Genomic DNA, 18,617 nt, shown 5'->3' with positions numbered 1-18,617 from the left:
AGCCAACTGGAGTGTACCACAGAACAATATCAACAGGTAGAACACCCCAACCCTAACCCCAACAGTGACAACAGTAACATATCTACAAGTACCCATAGTGCTGACCATCTATGGTTCACCACAATTTTATTGGCAGTTTTTACCTGCACCTAGGGACGGCACGTTGGCACAGTGGTTAGCACTGCTGCCTCACAGCGCCAGGGATCCGGGTTCAATCCCAGCTTGGATCACAGTCTGTACAGAGTCTGCATGTTCTACCCATGTCTGCGAGGGTTTCTTCCAGGTGCTCCGGTTTCCTCCCACAGTCCGAAAGACGTGCTGGGTGGGTGCACTGGCCATGCTAAATTCTCCCTCAGTGTACCCGAACAGGCGCCGGAGTGTGACGACCAGGGGATTTTCACAGTAACTTCATTGCAGTGTTAATGTAAGCTTTACTTGTGACACTAAATAAATAAACTTTAACTTCGATGTGGAGATGCCGGTGTTGGACTAGGGTGGGCACAGTAAGAAATCTCACAACACCAGGTTAAAATCCAAGAGGTTTATTTGGTAGCACGAGCTTTCGGAGCGCTGCCCCTTCATCAGGTGAGTGGAGAGTTGGGTTCACAAACAGGGCATATATAGACAAAGATTCAAGGCCTTTGCATTCCAACCATTATTTTGTAATTGAGTCTTTGGCTATATATGCCCTGTTTGTGAACCCAACTCTCCATTCACCTGATGAAGGAGCAGCGCTCCGAAAGCTCGTGATTCCAAATAAACCGCTTGGACTTTAACCTGGTGTTGTGGGACTTCTTACTTTAACTTTAACTAACTTGTTGGGCCGAATGGCCTGTTTCTGAGCGGGGGAATCGATGTAACCCACACTGTGTTTGGGGTGTTTGAAGTTGCCTTTAAGCATGGGTGAGGGTAGGACAGTATCCAAATCTCCAACGCTGGGTGAGTACAAACCTGACCTATCAAACGCTGTCCCTCTGGTGAACCCAAGGGCCTTATTTTGCTCTCCTTTCTGTTGCAGAGTGAATGTGCCAACTACGTGAGGGTGCTGCACCCGTATAACCGGACCCACCTGCTGGCCTGTGGAACGGGCGCTTTCCAGCCGATGTGTGCCCGGGTGTACGTGGGGCACAGAGGAGAGGTAAGCTGCTCAACGGCCCCACTTTTGAAGGTCTCGCCGTGACCCCGCTTCTTTACTTCAGACAGTGTTACCACCGTGGCATTGGCCGCCAGTGGGTTGGCTCGCCAGCCCATTACCAGGGAAAGCGCCAAGGGGGGTGGGGTCAGCTTCGGACTCAGTGGGACCAGTAGATCCCAAAAGTGGGAGAGGACGGATAATCCCACCCTGGGTGTTTTGAATTGATGGGAATTTCTCAGGTGGGAGGAGGGGTGGGAATGCGAGTGGCATTTGATTTGATTTGATTTATTATTGTCACATGTATTAGCATACAGTGAAAAGTATTGGTTCTTGCACGCGATGCAGACAAAGCATACCGTTCATAGAGAAGGAAAGAAGAGAATGTAGTGTCACCGTCATAGCTAGCGTGTAGAGAAAGACCAACTTAATGCGAGGTAGGTCCATTCAAAAGTCTGATAGCAGCAGGGAAGAAGCTGTTCTTGAGTCAGTTGGTACGTGTTGGTACCTCAGTTGGTACCTCAGACTTCTGTATCTTTTTCCCGACGGAAGAAGGTGGAAGAGAGTATGTCAAGGGTGCGTGGGGTCCTTAATTAGGCTGACTCCTTTTCCGAAGCAGCGGGAAGTGTAGATGGAGTCAATGGATGGGAGGCTGGTTGGTATGATGGATTGGGCTACATTCACAATCTTTTGTAGTTTTTTGCGGTCTTGGGCAGAGCAGGAGCCATACCAAGCTGTGATACAACCAGAAACAATGCTTTCTATGGTGCATCTATGGGTGGAGTTGCGGGTGGCATGAAGGGTGGCGGGGTGGCAGGAGAGGTGGGGATGTGAGTAGCCGGAGGAGTGGAGATGCGGGCAGGAGGGGTGGGGGTGTGGGCAGCAGGAGGGGTGGAGATGCGGGCGGGAGGGGTGGGGGTGTGGGCAGCAGGAGGGGTGTCGGGTGTGGCAAGAAGAGAAATACTGCCCCTCGGCCTTGAGATTAACCTCCAGCCCAGGATAGGCAGCAAGAGGATGAGTGAGGGAGGGAGGGGTGGAGGAGGGGCTGAACACTGGGTTCCTGACCCCAGGGTGCTACACACTCACCCACTGTCATTACAGCTGTGGACACTGTGGCATCCAATAACAACAACAGTGAATAAATCAGGCTCCCACGGTACAATGTTAAGACTGGCCGTGCAGGTTTTGCAGTGACTGGCAAACTCATCAGTGAATGTGGAGGTGGGTGCTGTTGTCTACCTACCTGCTGGCCTGGAGGAAGGGGAATGCTTACCTCCCACCTACCTCGGGGCCCTTGAGAAAGGTTTCGACACTCTAGCAACAGCCTCCACCCTCAGGAAAGGCAGAGCAAAGGTCAGAGGGGGGGTTGGCCAGAGGGGGGGTTGGCCAATGGGCCGTGCTGCGTATCCACCCTTTACTTGACTGCACCGTCTTTCCGTGCACCTCAAGGTGAGTACAGAAGGTCTGGTGCTCAGAATCAGCAGCTGCGGTTTTAATGGAGACCAGCTTGAGTCTGCCAAGGACTGTCTTTAATTATCTCCAGAGATCCTCCAGTCACACGAGAGGCCAGGGAACGGATCATAAGAATGAACTGTCCACAGGGAGAACTGAGCCTGTCGATTCAGCTTCAGGAAGAGAGGATTAGAGAGGCAGCACAAATTCACAGGAAGAGATTACCATGATAAAATACATCACACCGAGGTTTCGAAGATATTTAATGACTTGGGGAAAGTGAACCCAGATTAAGAGTTGAGGAAGTTTGGAGCAGCCATGTTTATTGTGAAGGAGATATTGACAACAGGCGGCACGGACTATTCCCTCGTCAAATCATGATGGCCAATGAAGGACAGAACTCCCTGACCACTCGGCTGCCCTGGATAGGTGGTGCAGTTGGTATTCTGGAAGGGTTGAGATCAAATGGATGTTGTTTGACCGGAAGCTGCAGTGTGCAGCAATGAGAGGGGAATTCGGCAATTCCTTTCTCTCAGCAGTGTTGAAGGGTTGCAGACTGGGATTTGGGGAATAGCGTGGGAAAGTGACGCTGAGGTAGATGATCAGCCATGATCTAGGAACATAGGAACATTGGAATTAGGAGCAAGAGTAGGCAATTCAGCCCTTCGAGCCCACTTCTCCATTCCATAAAACCATATAAGACCACAAGGTATAGGAGCAGAGTTAGGCCATTCGGCCCATCGAGTCTGCTCCGCCATTCAATCATGGTTGATATGATTCTCATCCACCATTCTCCTGCCTTCTCCCCATAACCCTTGATCCCCTTATTGATCAAGAACCTATCTATCTCTGTCTTAAAGATACCCAGTGACCTGGCCTCCACAGCCCTCTGCGGCAATGAGTTCCACAGATTCACCACCCTCTGGCTGAAGAATGATCTACATGATCATGGCTGATCGCCTTCTCATCCTCACTCCACTTCCCTGCCTTTTCCCCAAAGCCCTTTATCCTGCTCTTGATCAAATATTTATCCATCTCTTTCTTGAGTCCATGGATTGATTCTGAATCCACTGCACTCTTGGGCAGTGAGTTCCATAGATTCACAACCTTCAGTGAGAAGTAGCTTCTCCTTATCTCTGTCTTGAATCTCCCCCCTCTTACTCTACAACTACGACCTCTTGTCCTAGAGTATTCTAGAATTGAATGGTGGGGCAGGCTTGATGGGCTGAATGGCCTACTCCTGTCCCTAATTTGAAGAGCTCAGTTCCTGCCACTGGAAAGCTTGAAGGTTATTGGCAGTTGGAGGCACATTGTTGGAGTTGTGTCACCGGCTTAACGGCACTGAGCTCTCCCTCAGTCTCTGGCCTAACCATTTATCCCAAATGGAAGAGGTGATAGCCTAGTGGTGTTATGGCTAATCCATTCATCCAGAAACTCAGCTAATGTTCTGGGGACCTGGGTTCAAATCCCGCCACGGCAGATGGTGGAATTTGGATTCAATAAAACATATCTGGAATTAAGAATCTACTGATGACCATGAAACCATTGTCGGAAAAACCCATCTGGTTCACTAATGTCCTTTAGGGAAGGAAATCTGCCGTCCTTACCCGGTCTGGCCTCCATGTGACTCCAGAGCCACAGCAACATAGTTGACTCTCAACTGCCCTCTGAAATGGCCGAGCAAACCACCCAGTTAGACATATAATCCCTAGTGCAGAAGAAGGCCAATCGGCCCATCGAGTCGGCACCGGTTCCCTGAAAAAGCCACAGCCACAGAGACTCCAGAGCCACAGCAATGTGGTTGACTCTCAACTGCCCGCCAAGGGTATGAAGGGATGGGCAACAAATGCTGGCCCAACCAGCAAAGCCCATGTCCCATGAATGAATAATAAAGAATGAACTAGATCCACAAAACCCCGAAGCAGAATTAGGAGCTGTAAAGTGAAACATTTTACACCTTATTTTCCTCCTGCTGGGCCAATAATTCACTCTTATTCATCCAGCGCAGCTCCTGACAGTTCCTGTGCGCGTGGAGACTGAGGCTGTGTGGGGGATAATTTACTTACATTTCATGCCGTGTGCTTCACTTAGTGTCAACTCCTGGAGATTTACGTTGCACGCGGGACTGAAAATGAACAAATCACTGCAGCTCCCCCAACCCCCTCACCCTCCCTGCTCCCCCACCCCCACACACGCCCCGCTACTGTACAGGCAGCACGTGCAGTCCAGAAATGTTGAGCTTGGAACTCAATGCTCCCGCTCACACACACATACCACTCTCCAATGGGGTCAGTGATGTGGAAACCGAATCACCGGCCTGCTCGGTTGACTTCCAGCTACGTAGGCCGAGGCTGTAGAGAAGTAAGGCGGGGTGGGGGGACACTGGCCTCAGAGTCAGAAACTTGTGGAGTCAAGTCCCACTTGTGCATCGAATCTAGACTATGCTGTACTGATGGAGTGCTGCAATTGGAGACGCCACCGGTCTGGGTGAGATGTTGGGCAGCACAGTGGTTAGCACTGCTGCCTCACAATTCCCGGCTTGGGTCACTGCCTGTGCAGAGATTGCACATTCTCCCCGTGTCTGCGTCGGTTTCCCCTGGGTGCTCCAGTTTCCTCCCACAGTCTAAAGATGTACAAGTTAGGTTGATTGGCCGTGCTAAATTGACCCTAGTGTCAGGGGGATTAGCAGGGTAAATATGAGGTGTTATGGGGATTGGGCTTGAGTGGGATTGTGGTCGGTACAGACTCGATGGGCCGAATGGCTTCCTTCTGCACTGCCGAGATTCTTTGATGTTAGACTGAGTCCCTGTCCGCCCTCTCGAGTGAGCGGCTCAGCACTGTGGAGTTCTCCCCTGTGTCCAGACACATATTTGGATCTCAATTTCTTTTTTGCAATTGCGGTGAACCATTTTTTAATGGGGAAAAGGTGGTAACAGCGATTTAGGGGTTTCATCTCAAATGTCAAGTACTAAACCAAGCAGCTGGAGGAATTCGAATCTGATTAGTTGCTAAGTTTGCAATCAAACGCTTGTCGCATGATCATGGAGCTACCAGATTGTCTTAAAAACCCATCTAGTTCACAAATGGGAAAGGAAATTTGCCATCCTCACTTAGCAATGTGGTTGACTATTAACTGCCCTCTGCGATGGCCAAGCAAAACCACTCAGCTGTTCACCGCCACCTACTCAAGGGTAGTTAGTGCTGGGCAATAAATGCTGATCTCGCCAAGCGCACTCTCATCCCAAGAATGAATAAAACAAAAGCTTCCCGAAGCTTTGAGAGCAGTGTATTCTTTCTGGAGGTGTGTAAATCCCGTGTCTATCCGGAAATGATTCCCGGGGTGTGATCTAACCGGCCGTTCACGCCACGCGCCCGCTGCAGCGAGGTCGGAGAATTTGGCGGCCAACCTCTGTTCACTGCAGCGAGATGGGAAAATCCTGCCGGCGTGAATGACCGTAACATTCCTGTACACCAGGGGTGTCAAACATGGTGGATAGGTTCGTGCATAGGGAGCGGCTTCCCATACTAGCATTTGTTGGCCCATTTCTGAGGGATATTCATGGGCGGCACAGTGGCACAATAGTTAGCACGGTTGCCTCATAGTGCCAGGGTCCCAGGTTCAATTCAGGTCACTGTCTGGAGTTTGCACATTCTTCCCATGTCTGCGTGGGTTCCCTCCGGGAGCTCCGGTTTCCTCCCACACTCCAAAGAGGTTAGGTTGATTAGCCATGCTATATTGACCCTAGTATCAGCGGGATTAGCCGGTTAAATGTGCCGGGTTACAGGAATAGGGCCTGGGTGGGATTGTGGTCAGTGCAGACTCGACGGGCCAAATGGCCTCCTTCTGCGCTGTTGGGATTCTATGATTCTATAAGTAAATTCCAAACCGTGTTTTTGGCGCTGGTTTTACCGATAGTTACTTCCTTTGTTTTATCAAGAACAGTGAAGTTGGCAGTCAGCGACAGGGGACAGACTCCAGGAGACATGTGTCCAAGATCGACAATGAGGTATTGATGGAGGAACCTACTTCTCGGGAGAATAATATCTACACTTTGCAATCTAAATGAGTGTCCCAGTAAAGGAAGCACTGAAGTTATTAGTTGGTTTGGTTAATCATTGAAGTTTCACTTAATCCTACTCTGACCTGCGCATCCAAAGCATAATGTTGCTGGCTTGCCTTCATGAGGATTTAATAATCTCAAAATTGGCTATGTTCCACTGTTCATCTGCGCACAAGTTAACTATTCTTCACCAGACGCCGGCAGTGCCTTGTTTGACTGCTTGGCGCCCGTGCAATAGTCAACTTGCAATTCCTAGAGTGCAAATCAGACGTATTGTTAAATTCCACCATCAATCTTGATCTGAGGTGTGGTAACTGATTCTGCATTGCTTCATTCACCCATGAGGCTCCTCAATGGAAAGGGTGGGGAGCGACTGACAGAAGCTAGCAGAGTTGCTTACTTAACCCTCGTGCACTGCCAGACATTTGTCACATCTGACAACTTTGGCAAACCCCTAGTTAGATCCACCCACATAGCCAGAGGATGATAAGGCGGCCACTGTCTCTGAGAATCTGCTGCTTTCTCATCCTCCTTCACCCCTTTCTGATCTCCCTGAATTTCAGCTGTGCGGAGACACTGGAGGGGCTGCAGTTTCTCTCTGTGGAGCTGAGAATATTGGAAGAGGATGATTGAATGGAGGTGTACAAAATCATGAATCATAGAATCATAGAATCCCTGCAGTGTACAAAGAACTAGAACAAAGAACAGTACAGCACAGGAACAGGCCCTTCAGCCCTCCAAGCCTGTGCCGATCACAATGTCTGCCTAAACTAAAACCATATGCACTCACGGAGTCCGTATCCTTCCATTCCCACCCTATTCATGTATTTGTCTAGATGCCTCTTAAATGTCGCTATCGTACCTGCTCCCACCACCTCCCCGGGCAGCACGTTCCAGACATTCACCACCCTCTGTGTAAAAAACTTGCCTCGCACATCTCCTCTAAACTTTTCCCCACGCACCTTAAACCTATGTCCCCGAGCACTTGACTTTTCTACTCCAGGAAAGAGCATCTGACTATCCACTCTGTCCATGCCTCTCATAATCTTGTAAACCTCTATCAGGTCACCCCTCAACCTCCGTCGTTTCAGTGAGAACAAACTGAGTTTATCCAACCTCTCCTCATAACTAATACCCTCCAGACCAGGCAACATCCTGGTAAACCTCTTATGTACCCTCTCCAAAGCCTCCACATCCTTCTATGGAGAGAGACTGTTCAGCCCTAGAGTCTGCAGCGACTCTCTGACAGAGGATCTCACCCAGGCCCTCACCCCCGCCCTGTCCCTGTAATCCCACACATTTACCATGGCTAATTCAGCTGACCTACACATCTTTGGATCTTAAGGGGAAATTTAGCATGGCCAATCCACCTAACCGGCACAGCTTTCGGACTATGGGAGGAAACCAGCGCACCCGGAGCACGCAGACATGGGGAGAACACAGACAGTCACCCAAGGCCAGAATTGAACCCAGTGTTAACCACTATGCCACCATGCCATGCCACCGCAGGTCTGCCATTGCTCAGCTGAAGAATAGATGCAAATGAAGAAAGAGGACTTTAAAAGAGGAATACAACTCTGCTTGACCCACATATTTATATGTGGTCCTTAATATGATTCATAACTCAATTAGGTGACTTAACACAGGAAGTAATCAACGGCTGCCCTCAGTCTTGATTCATTAAGGCATGATGCATGGACAGAGACTGACTGCCCTCCATCCATCAATCAATCAATAGGCCCTGTGAGGTCATGATCCTCCCTTATAATCAATAAGCGGAGGTTTGGGAGTTTGGAATTCCTTGAGAGCAACATCTGTTATGCCCCAGGGTTTGGAACTATGAACGGCACTTTGTCTATTAAAGGACAGGATGGACGCAGTTGAATGCCTCCTAGGAATCCCCATCTTGCTTGCTATGGAATCCTTCAAAAATATGACAATTAACGGCTGTGTCAGGGGAAGCGATAGCCGAGTATTATCGCTGGACTCTGGAGTTTGATGCAACAAGTCATCATCCTATTACTCACAAGTGGAAATAAGGAGAGGCAATGGCCTAATGGTATTATCATTAGACTATTAATCCAGAAACTCAGCTAATGTTCTGGGGACCCCGGTTCAAATCCCGCCACAGCAGATAGTGGAAGCTGAATTCAATAAAAAAACATCTGGAATTAAGAATCTACTGATGACCGTGAAACCATTGTTGATTGTCAGAAAAACCTGTCTTCTTCACTAATGTGATTTGATTTATTATTGTCACATGTATTAACATCCAGTGAAAAGTATTGTTTCTTGCATGCTATACAGACAAAGCATACCGTTCATAGAGAAAGAAACGAGAGAGTGCAGAATGTTGTGTAACAGTCATAGCTAGGGTGTAGAGCAAGATCAACTTAATGCAAGGGAAGTCCATTCAAAAGTCTGGTGGCAGCAGGGAAGAAGCTGTTCTTGAGTCAGTTGGTACGTGGCCTCAGACTTTTGTATCTTTTTCCTGGAAGGAAGAAATTGGAAGAGAGAATAGGGAAGGAAATCTTCCGTCCTTACGTGGTCTGACCTACATGTGACTCCAGAGCTACAGCAATGTGGTTGACTCTCAACTGCCCTCGGGCAACTAGGGATGGGCAATAAATGCTGGCCAGCCAGCGACGCCCATGTCCCACACATGAATAAAAAAAGGCTGTAATTGGACAATAAACTGTAATAAAGAGGAGGTGTTCAGTAAACTTATTCCAACTCAAGGAACCAGGCTATTGTACCTGGACTCTCATTGTACATGGGTATATATTGGGATTTTATCATTTTAATTTAACGTCATTGGTATAAGCTTGTGTTTGGTCCATGAGGACATGAATGTTTGTCAATTCCACATGAATCAATCTCTCAGTTAGGGAACATCTGTATGCAGCTGAAGAGCTCCACATTTTGAAGGTACTTGGGACAAGTGTTGGCTTTGCTCAGTTGGTAGTTCCTGAATAGGAAGCCTCCGCACCATTTCACCAATTCATAGAATCCCTACAGTGCAAAAAAGGCCTTTCAGTCCATTGAGTCTGCATCGACTCACTGACAGAGTATCTTACCCAGGCTCTCTCCTCCACCCAAACAGCTAGCATGGCTAATCCACCTAACCTATACAGCTTGGGACACAAAGGGGCAATTTAGCGTGGTTAATCCACCTAACCTGCACATCTTCGGCCTGTGGGAGGAAACCGGAGCACCCAGAGGTACCCACACAGACATAGGGAGAACATGCAGACTCTGCACAGTCACCCTAGGCTGGAATTGAACCTGGGTCCCTGGCGCTGTAAGGCAGCAGTGCCTAACCACTGTGCCACCGAGCTGCTCACAACCAAGTGGTCCTCAGTGACCTGTTCTGACCTCGCAGTCCAGCTGGCAGGACAATGGGTCCGAGGAGAGGGGATATGATTGGGGATGGGGAATCACAGCAATCTAGAAAAGGGACAGACCAGGCCAATAGCGGCTCACAGTCGAGTGGGACCTGGGTCCTGTGACATATTTAAGAACTTAGAGGGCTACTAGGGTAGGAGAATGAGACAAGCATTTTCCATCCATTTCTATGAGCAGAAAAGAGGAACAGGCCTTAAAAAGCTACGTGAAATAACACGGGTGGAATTTTACAACTCGCTCGGGTGAGGCTCATAAAATCCCACCCGAGGCCAACGGAGAATTCCGTTCTGCGAGCCTCACCGCCCTGGAATCTGGGTGGTAAAATTCCGGCCATGTATCGAAGGCCAGGAACAGCAAGAATGCTCTTCCAGGTTAGCATGCAGTAGCGTGTTTTTTTTGATTTGATTTATTATTGTCACGTGTATTAGTATGCAGTGAAAAGTATTGCTTCTCACACGATACAGACAAAACATACCGTACAAAGAGTACATGGGGAGAAGGAAAGGAGAGGGTGCAGAATGTAGTGTTACAGTCATGGCTAGGGTGTAGAGAAAGATCAACTTAATGCGAGGTAGGTCCATTCAAAAGTCTGACAGCAGCAGGGAAGAAGCTGTTTATGAGTCGGTTGGTACGTGACCTCAAACCTTTGTCAGACTTTCATTCGAGTAATCATTAGATGATTATTTGAATAGAAACAATGCGCAGGGGTACGGGGAAAAGGCAGGGGAATGACACTGAGTCATGATGCTCACTTGGAGAGCCGGTGCAGACACGATGGGCCAAATGGCCTCCCTCTGCACCGTAACAATTCTGCGCTAGATGGTAGAGGTCATGAGTTTGGAAGGTACTGTGGAAAGAGCCTTGGTGAGTTGCTGCAGTGCATCTTGTAGATGGTACACACTGCTGCTACAGTATGCGTGTGGTGGAGGGAGTGAATACTGGAGATAGTGATGGGGTGCCAATCGAACTGCTTGCTTTGTCCAGGATGGTGTCGAGCTTCTGGAGTGTTGTTGGAGCTGCTCTTCCCCAGACAAGTTTCTCACTTGTCCTATTTTTTGGAAAGTTCTTAGACAGAGGCAGCCTTTCCATATATTTACCATGCACAGATGCACCATAGAAAGCATTCTTTCTGGTTGTACCACAGCTTGGTATGGCTCCTGCTCTGCCCAAGACTGCAAGGAACTACAAAAGGTCCTGAATGTAGCCCAATCCATCACGCAAACCAGCCTCCCATCCATTGACACTGTCTACACTTCCTACTGCCTCGGCAAAGCAGCCAGCATAATTAAGGACCCCACGCCCCCTGGACATTCTCTCTTCCACTTTCTTCCTTCGGGAAAAAGATACAGAAGTCTGAGGTCACGTACCAACTGACTCAAGAACATAAGAACATAAGAACATAAGAAATAGGAGCAGGAGTAGGCCATCTAGCCCCTCGAGCCTGCCCCGCCATTCAATAAGATCATGGCTGATCTGACGTGGATCAGTACCACTTACCCGCCTGATCCCCATAACCCTTAATTCCCTTACCGATCAGGAATCCATCCATCCGTGCTTTAAACATATTCAGCGAGGTAGCCTCCACCACCTCAGTGGGCAGAGAATTCCAGAGATTCACCACCCTCTGGGAGAAGAAGTTCCTCCTCAACTCTGTCTTAAACCGACCCCCCTTTATTTTGAGGCTGTGTCCTCTAGTTTTAACTTCCTTACTAAGTGGAAAGAATCTCTCCGCCTCCACCCTATCCAGCCCCCGCATTATCTTATAAGTCTCCATAAGATCCCCCCTCATCCTTCTAAACTCCAACGAGTACAAACCCAATCTCCTCAGCCTCTCCTCATAATCCAAACCCCTCATCTCCGGTATCAACCTGGTGAACCTTCTCTGCACTCCCTCCAATGCCAATATATCCTTCCTCATATAAGGGGACCAATACTGCACACAGTATTCCAGCTGCGGCCTCACCAATGCCCTGTACAGGTGCATCAAGACATCCCTGCTTTTATATTCTATGCCCTTGGCAATATAGCCCAACATCCCATTTGCCTTCTTGATCACCTGTTGTACCTGCAGACTGGGCTTTTGCGTCTCATGCACAAGGACCCCCAGGTCCCTTTGCACGGTAGCATGTTTTAATTTGTTTCCATTGAGATAGTAATCCCATTTGTTATTATTTCCTCCAAAGTGTATAACCTCGCATTTCTCAACGTTCTACTCCATTTGCCATATCCTCGCCCACTCACTCAGCCTGTCCAAATCTCTCAGCAGATCTTCTCCGTCCTCCACACGATTCACTTTTCCACTTATCTTTGTGTCGTCTGCAAACTTCGTTACCCTACACTCCGTCCCCTCCTCCAGATCATCTATATAAATGGTAAACAGTTGCGGCCCGAGTACCGATCCCTGCGGCACGCCACTAGTTACCTTCCTCCAACCGGAAAAACACCCATTTATTCCGACTCTTTGCTTCCTGTCGGATAGCCAGTCCCCAATCCACTTTAACACACTACCCCCAACTCCGTGTGCCCTAATCTTCTTCAGCAGCCTTTTATGGGGCACCTTATCAAACGCCTTTTGGAAATCCAAAAACACCGCATCCACCGGTTCTCCTCCATCAACCGCCCTAGTCACATCTTCATAAAAATCCAACATGTTTGTCAAGCACGACTTTCCCCTCATGAATCCATGCTGCGTCTGATTGATCGAACCATTTCTATCCAGATGCCCTGCTATCTCCTCTTTAATAATGGATTCCAGCATTTTCCCTACTACAGACGTTAAGCTGACCAGCCTATAGTTACCCGCCTTTTGTCTCCTTCCTTTTTTAAACAGCGGCGTAACATTAGCCGTTTTCCAATCAACTGGCACTACCCCAGAATGCAACGAGTTTTGATAAATAATCACTAACGCATCCACTATTACCTCTGACATTTCTTTCAATACCCTGGGATGCATTCCATCCGGACCCGGGGACTTGTCCACCTTCAGTCCCATTAGTCTACCCAGCACTGCCTCTCTGGTAACATTAATTGTATTAAGTATTTCTCCTGCTGCCAACCCTCTATCGTTAATATTTGGCAAACTATTTGTGTCCTCCACCGTGAAGACCGACACAAAAAACTTATTTAAAGACTCAGCCATATCCTCATTTCCCACTATTAACTCCCCCCTCTCGTCCTCCAAGGGTCCAACATTCACTCTAGCCACTCTATTCCTTTTCATATATTTATAAAAACTTTTACTATCATTTTTTATATTAATTGCTAGCCTAGCTTCATAGTCTATCCTTCCTTTCTTTATCGCTTTCTTAGTCTCTCTTTGTTGTTTCTTAAATTTTTCCCAATCACTTGTTTCTCCACTATTTTTGGCCACTCTGTACGCAGCTGTTTTTATTTTAATACTCTCCTTTATTTCCTTCGTTATCCACGGCTGGTTCTCCCTTTTCTTACAATCCTTGTTTTTTGCTGGAATATATTTTTGCTGAGAACTGAAAAGGATCTCCTTAAAAATCCTCCACTGTTCCTCAGCTATCCTACCTGCCAGCCTGCTCTCCCAGTCTACCTTAGCCAATTCATCCCTCATCCTATCATATTTCCCTCTGTTCAAACAGAGGACACTGGTTTGGGACCAAACTTTCTCCTCTTCCATCTGAATCAGAAATTCGACCATATTGTGGTCACTAGACCCAAGAGGGTCCTTCACAATAAGATCCTTAATTCTACCTACCTCGTTACACAATACCAGATCCAAAATAGCTCGTTCCCTCGTCGGTTCCGTAACATGCTGTTCAAGGAAACTATCCCGACAGCATCCTAAGAACTCTTCCTCCATTCCACCCTTACCGACTTGAGTCTGCCAGTCAATGTGCATGTTGAAGTCCCCCATGATTATTGCCGTTCCGTTTTTACATGCATCCCTTATCTGCTTGTTTATAGCCCTCCCTACCTCAACATTATTATTTGGGGGCCTATATACCACACCTACGAGTGTCTTTCTCCCTCTACTATTCCTCATCTCTACCCATAATGATTCCACGTTTTGTTCCTCAGAGCCTATGTCATCCCTCAGTACTACCCTGATATTATCTCTTATTAATAGCGCGACCCCACCACCTTTTCCTTCCTGTCTATTCTTCCTAAACGCCTGATACCCCTGGATATTCATCTCCCAGTCCTGGTCACCTTTCAGCCACGTTTCTGTAATGGCCACTAGATCGTACCCACTTGTGCTGATTTGCACCATCAACTCATTTACCTTGTTCCGAATGCTTCGTGCATTCAGGCAAAGTGTCCTTATTCCAGCTTTTATCTGGACCCGCTTTGATGAGTCGCGAACACCCTCTCCCTCTACTCCCTTATCTAAATTACCACCTTCATTCACTTGCACCCTCTCCTCTACCATTAATTTTGTAATTCCCCTTACCCCTGCATCCTCCCCCCCATCAATTAGTTCCTTGATCCTGGTCAACTCTTCTAGCTCCCCTCCCCCCAACCTATCTAGTTTAAATTCTCCCCAGTAGCCTTAGCCAACCTACCGGCCAGGATATTGGTCCCCGTGTGATTCAAGTTCCACCCATTTTTTGTATACAGATCACCCCTGCCCCTAAAGAGGTCCCAATGGTCCAGGAACCTGAATCCCTGCCCCCTGCACCAGTCCCTCAGCCACACATTCATCCTCCACCTCACTCCATTCCTGCCCTCACCTTCCCGTGGCACAGGCAGTAATCCTGAGATTACTACCTTTGCTTTCCTCTTTCTCAGCTGTCTCCCTAATTCCCTGTACTCCTTTTTCATGACCCCTTCTCCCTTCCTACCCACATCAGCGGTACCAATATGTACCGCTACCTCAGGCTCCTCTCCCTCCCACCTCAGGATTTCCGGGACGCTTCTAGAACAGCTTCTTCCCTGCTGCCATCAGACTTTTGAATGGACTTACCTTGCATTAAGTTGATCTTTCTCTACACCCTAGCTATGACTGTAACACTACATTCTGCACTCTCTTGTTTTCTTCTCTATGAACGGTATGCTTTGTCTGTATAGCGCGCAAGAAACAATACTTTTCACTGGATGTTAATACATGTGACAATAATAAATCAAATCAAATAAAATGTCAATGTAATACAGCAAGCAATGGCAATCCTCAGTCTTGATGACTGAAGTCTCTACAAAAACTTTACCAAAAGCTGGCCCTGAAACTCGGAGCATCTTCTGGGGTTTAAACACCATATGCGAAGGAGGGATATTAGAGTTCTTCACAATCAGCGGTTCCAAAGCTCGCAGGCTGAAAATTAATAGTCACACAGTGATAATAATTCATCCAGCGATCTATAAAGAATTGTTTTTGTTTGGCTTGGCTGAGTCGGGCTTTGAAACATTGGAATCACTCAGATCCTCAGCAGGCTGGATTAATCAGTAGCAGAACATATGTTATCCTTATACCGCTCCTTCCAACTTTCTGAACCTAATGAGGGTGAGAGAGGTAGAAAGGGGGAATTGCAGAGGGGCCGGTGGTTTATACCTGAACGGGGTTACAGTTTCTGTCTCCGGTGGCGAGGGACATCCACAGTGGAGTCCGTCAGCCTGACTGGGAGCACAGCTGTGCATCTGGAGACATACAGCGCCGGCCCAGATGTTGACTGAATCTTTGGCTTTTACCCAACTGCACTGTACATGCAGAAGAGTTGATATTCAACATATACAGGCGCCAGTAATTGCTCATTCTCTTGCCTCGTGCGTCTTGTGTGCCAAAAAGAACCAGCAATAAGAATACATGCCAGTCCTACAGCATTGGGTGGCACGGTGGCGCAGTGGTTAGCACTGCTGCCTCACAGCGCCAGGGATGTGGTTCGATTCCCGGCTTGGGTCTCTGTCTGTGCGGAGTCTGCATGTTCTCCCCGTGTCTGCGGGGGTTTCCTGCAGGTGCTCCAGTTTCCTCCCACAGTCGAAAGACGTGCTAGTTAGGCACATTGGCCGTGCTAAATTCTCCCTCAGTGTACCCGAACAGGCGCTGGAGTGTGGCAACTAGGGGATTTTTACAGTAACTTCATTGCAGTGTTAATGTAAGCCAACTTGTGACACTAATGAATAAACTTTAAAAAGACATTATGCTCCACAGCAACAGACATGGGAAAATTGACTTTGCCCCAGTATGTGCTGTACTCCGTGACACACAGGGCTTGCACAATGCATGGGAGCAGAATGCCTTATTACACTATTTCTGTCATCTTTATTGTTCATTTACAGCCAGTAATTGTCATATTTTAAAAGAATCCCATGATAAAGCAATGTGGGAATTCAAGGCGGTACTCAGCATGTCCACATATCCTAGAATGGACACACCGGGAATGGTGAACCTGTGGATTGTCGCTGCTCCGGTCCCAAGTTCTGGAATTCCTACCTTAAATCTATCCCTCTCTTTCCCTCTTCCTCCCAGCCCTCATTTTAAGATGCATCTTAAAGCCTGCCTCTTGACCTTCTGCCTTCTTAGAAACATAGGAAAACTACAGCACAAACAGGCCCTTCGGCCCACAAGTTGTGCCGAACACATCCCTACCTTCTAGACCTACCTATAACCCTCCATCCTATTAAGCTCCATGTACTCATCCAGGAGTCTCTTAAAAGACCCTATTGAGTTCGCCTCCACCACCACTGACGGCAGCCGATTCCACTTGCCCACCACCCTCTGTGTGAAAAGCTTACCCCTAACATCTCCCCTGTACCTACCCCCCAGCACCCTAAACCTGTGTCCTCTCGTAGCAGACATTTCCACCCTGGGAAAAAGTCTCTGAGAGTCCACCCGATCTATGCCTCTCAACATCTTATACACCTCTATTAGGTCTCCTCTCATCCTTCGTCTCTCCAAGGAGAAAAGACCGAGCTCCCTCAGCCTATCCTCATAAGGCATGCCACTCAATCCAGGCATAAAATCCCTACAGTGCAGAAGGAGGCCTGTTGAGTCTGCACTGACCCTCTGAAAAAGCACTCCAGCTTGGACCACTACCCTCATCCTAACCCCATAACCCCACGCATTCACCATAGTCAATCCACCTAACCTACACATCTTCTCGCTCAGTTGGCTGGACAGCTGCTTTGTGATGTACAGCAACGCCAACAGCGCTTTTCAATTCCCGTACCAGCTGAGGTTATTCTTGAATAGCCCCGCCTTCTCAACCTTGTCCTTCGCCTGAGTTGTGGTGATCCTCAGGTTAAATCACCACCAGTCAGCCTATGTTAAAGTTTAAAGTTTATTTATTAGTGTCACGAGTAGGCTTACATTAACACTGCAATGAAGTTACTGTGAAAATCCTCTAGTCGCTGCACTCCGGCGCCTGTTCGGGTACACTAAGGGAGAATTTAGCACGGCCAATGCACCTAACCAGGACGTCTTTTTGATTTGATTTGATTTTTATTTGATTTATTATTGTCATACGTATTAACATCCAGTGAAAAGTATTGTTTTTTGCACGTTATACAGACAAAACATATCATTTATAGAGAAGGAAACGAGAGAGTGCAAAGTGTAGAGTTATAGTCATAGCTAGGGTGTAGAGAAAGATCAACTCAATGCGAGGTAGGTCCATTCAAAAGTCTGATGGCAGCAGGGAAGAAGCTGTTCTTGAGCCGGTTGGTACGTGACCTCAGACTTTTGTATCTTTTTCCTGACAGAAGAAGGTGGAAGAGAGATTGTCCGGGGTGCGTGGGGTCCTTAATTATGCTGGCTGCTTTGCCGAGGCAGCGGGAAATGTAGACAGAGTCAATGGATGTCTTTCGGACTGTGGGAGGAAGCTGGAGCACCTGGAGGAAACCCATGCAGACATGGGGGAGAACGTGCAGACTCCGCACAGACAGTTCCCCAAGCCGGGAATCGAACCCGGGTCCCCGGCGCTGTGAGGCAGCAGTGCTAATCACTGTGCCACCTGATGCAGTTCAGTGTCAAACTGATAATTGCACCTACGGTACACCCTGCGCTACACAAATGCCATTTGTTGTTGCAGTTAGTACTCCCATTGCGTTTTCGACACAACTTGAGGGTCTTTGGCCGCCCACTCGAGCTGTTTCAGCGGAAGGCCCTGACGGGAGTGGGGAAGCTTTTGAATATTTTACAGCTTTGAAGAGCCGATACTCTTGTGACGTGGCAGATGGAGACACTCTGCTGGGAGATGACACGCTGCTTCTCACCGGGGTCACTCGACAGAGAATACATTAGATTCTGACGTCGTTATCCATGACTTACAGCTTTACAATCTGATTATTTGACTGCAGGGATTGCAGGCAGGAAATGTTCGATACTGGCACCTGTGTGGGAGGTGGTGGGATGGAGAGGGGAGAGTAATAGTACAGTCAATTATCTGAGGCACGATGGTTCTGTCATATCACAAGACTCTCAGGATATTAAATAGCATAACTGCTGAATATTTGCCTCAGCTTCGCATGAATCTCTTCCCTATGGCTGAATGTAAAGGCAATGACTTTTATATAATGCACTCCAAGCACATTGCTTACAGGAGGGAGCAATAAGCTCAAAGAGAAGGGGAAGGGTGTAGTCAGACTGAACTAGATTTTACCCCTAG

The 18,617-nt window shown here is 47.9% G+C and overlaps 1 protein-coding gene across 1 annotated transcript in view; it reads left to right on the top strand.

The window, feature by feature from the left end:
- sema3bl (sema domain, immunoglobulin domain (Ig), short basic domain, secreted, (semaphorin) 3bl) overlaps nucleotides 1-18,617 on the top strand; it is a 166,643-nt gene that overhangs the window by 109,865 nt on the left and 38,161 nt on the right. Inside the window, exon 4 of the mRNA XM_078203399.1 lies at nucleotides 1,019-1,138. Coding sequence (XP_078059525.1) covers nucleotides 1,019-1,138 — 120 coding nt within the window. The remainder of the gene's footprint in view (nucleotides 1-1,018; nucleotides 1,139-18,617) is intronic.

This window comes from Mustelus asterias, chromosome 3 (genome assembly GCF_964213995.1).
Source record: "Mustelus asterias chromosome 3, sMusAst1.hap1.1, whole genome shotgun sequence".
NCBI lineage: Eukaryota > Metazoa > Chordata > Chondrichthyes > Carcharhiniformes > Triakidae > Mustelus > Mustelus asterias.
The sequence above is the reverse complement of the archived record's forward strand: the minus strand, read 5'-3'. Positions and strand labels throughout refer to the sequence as shown.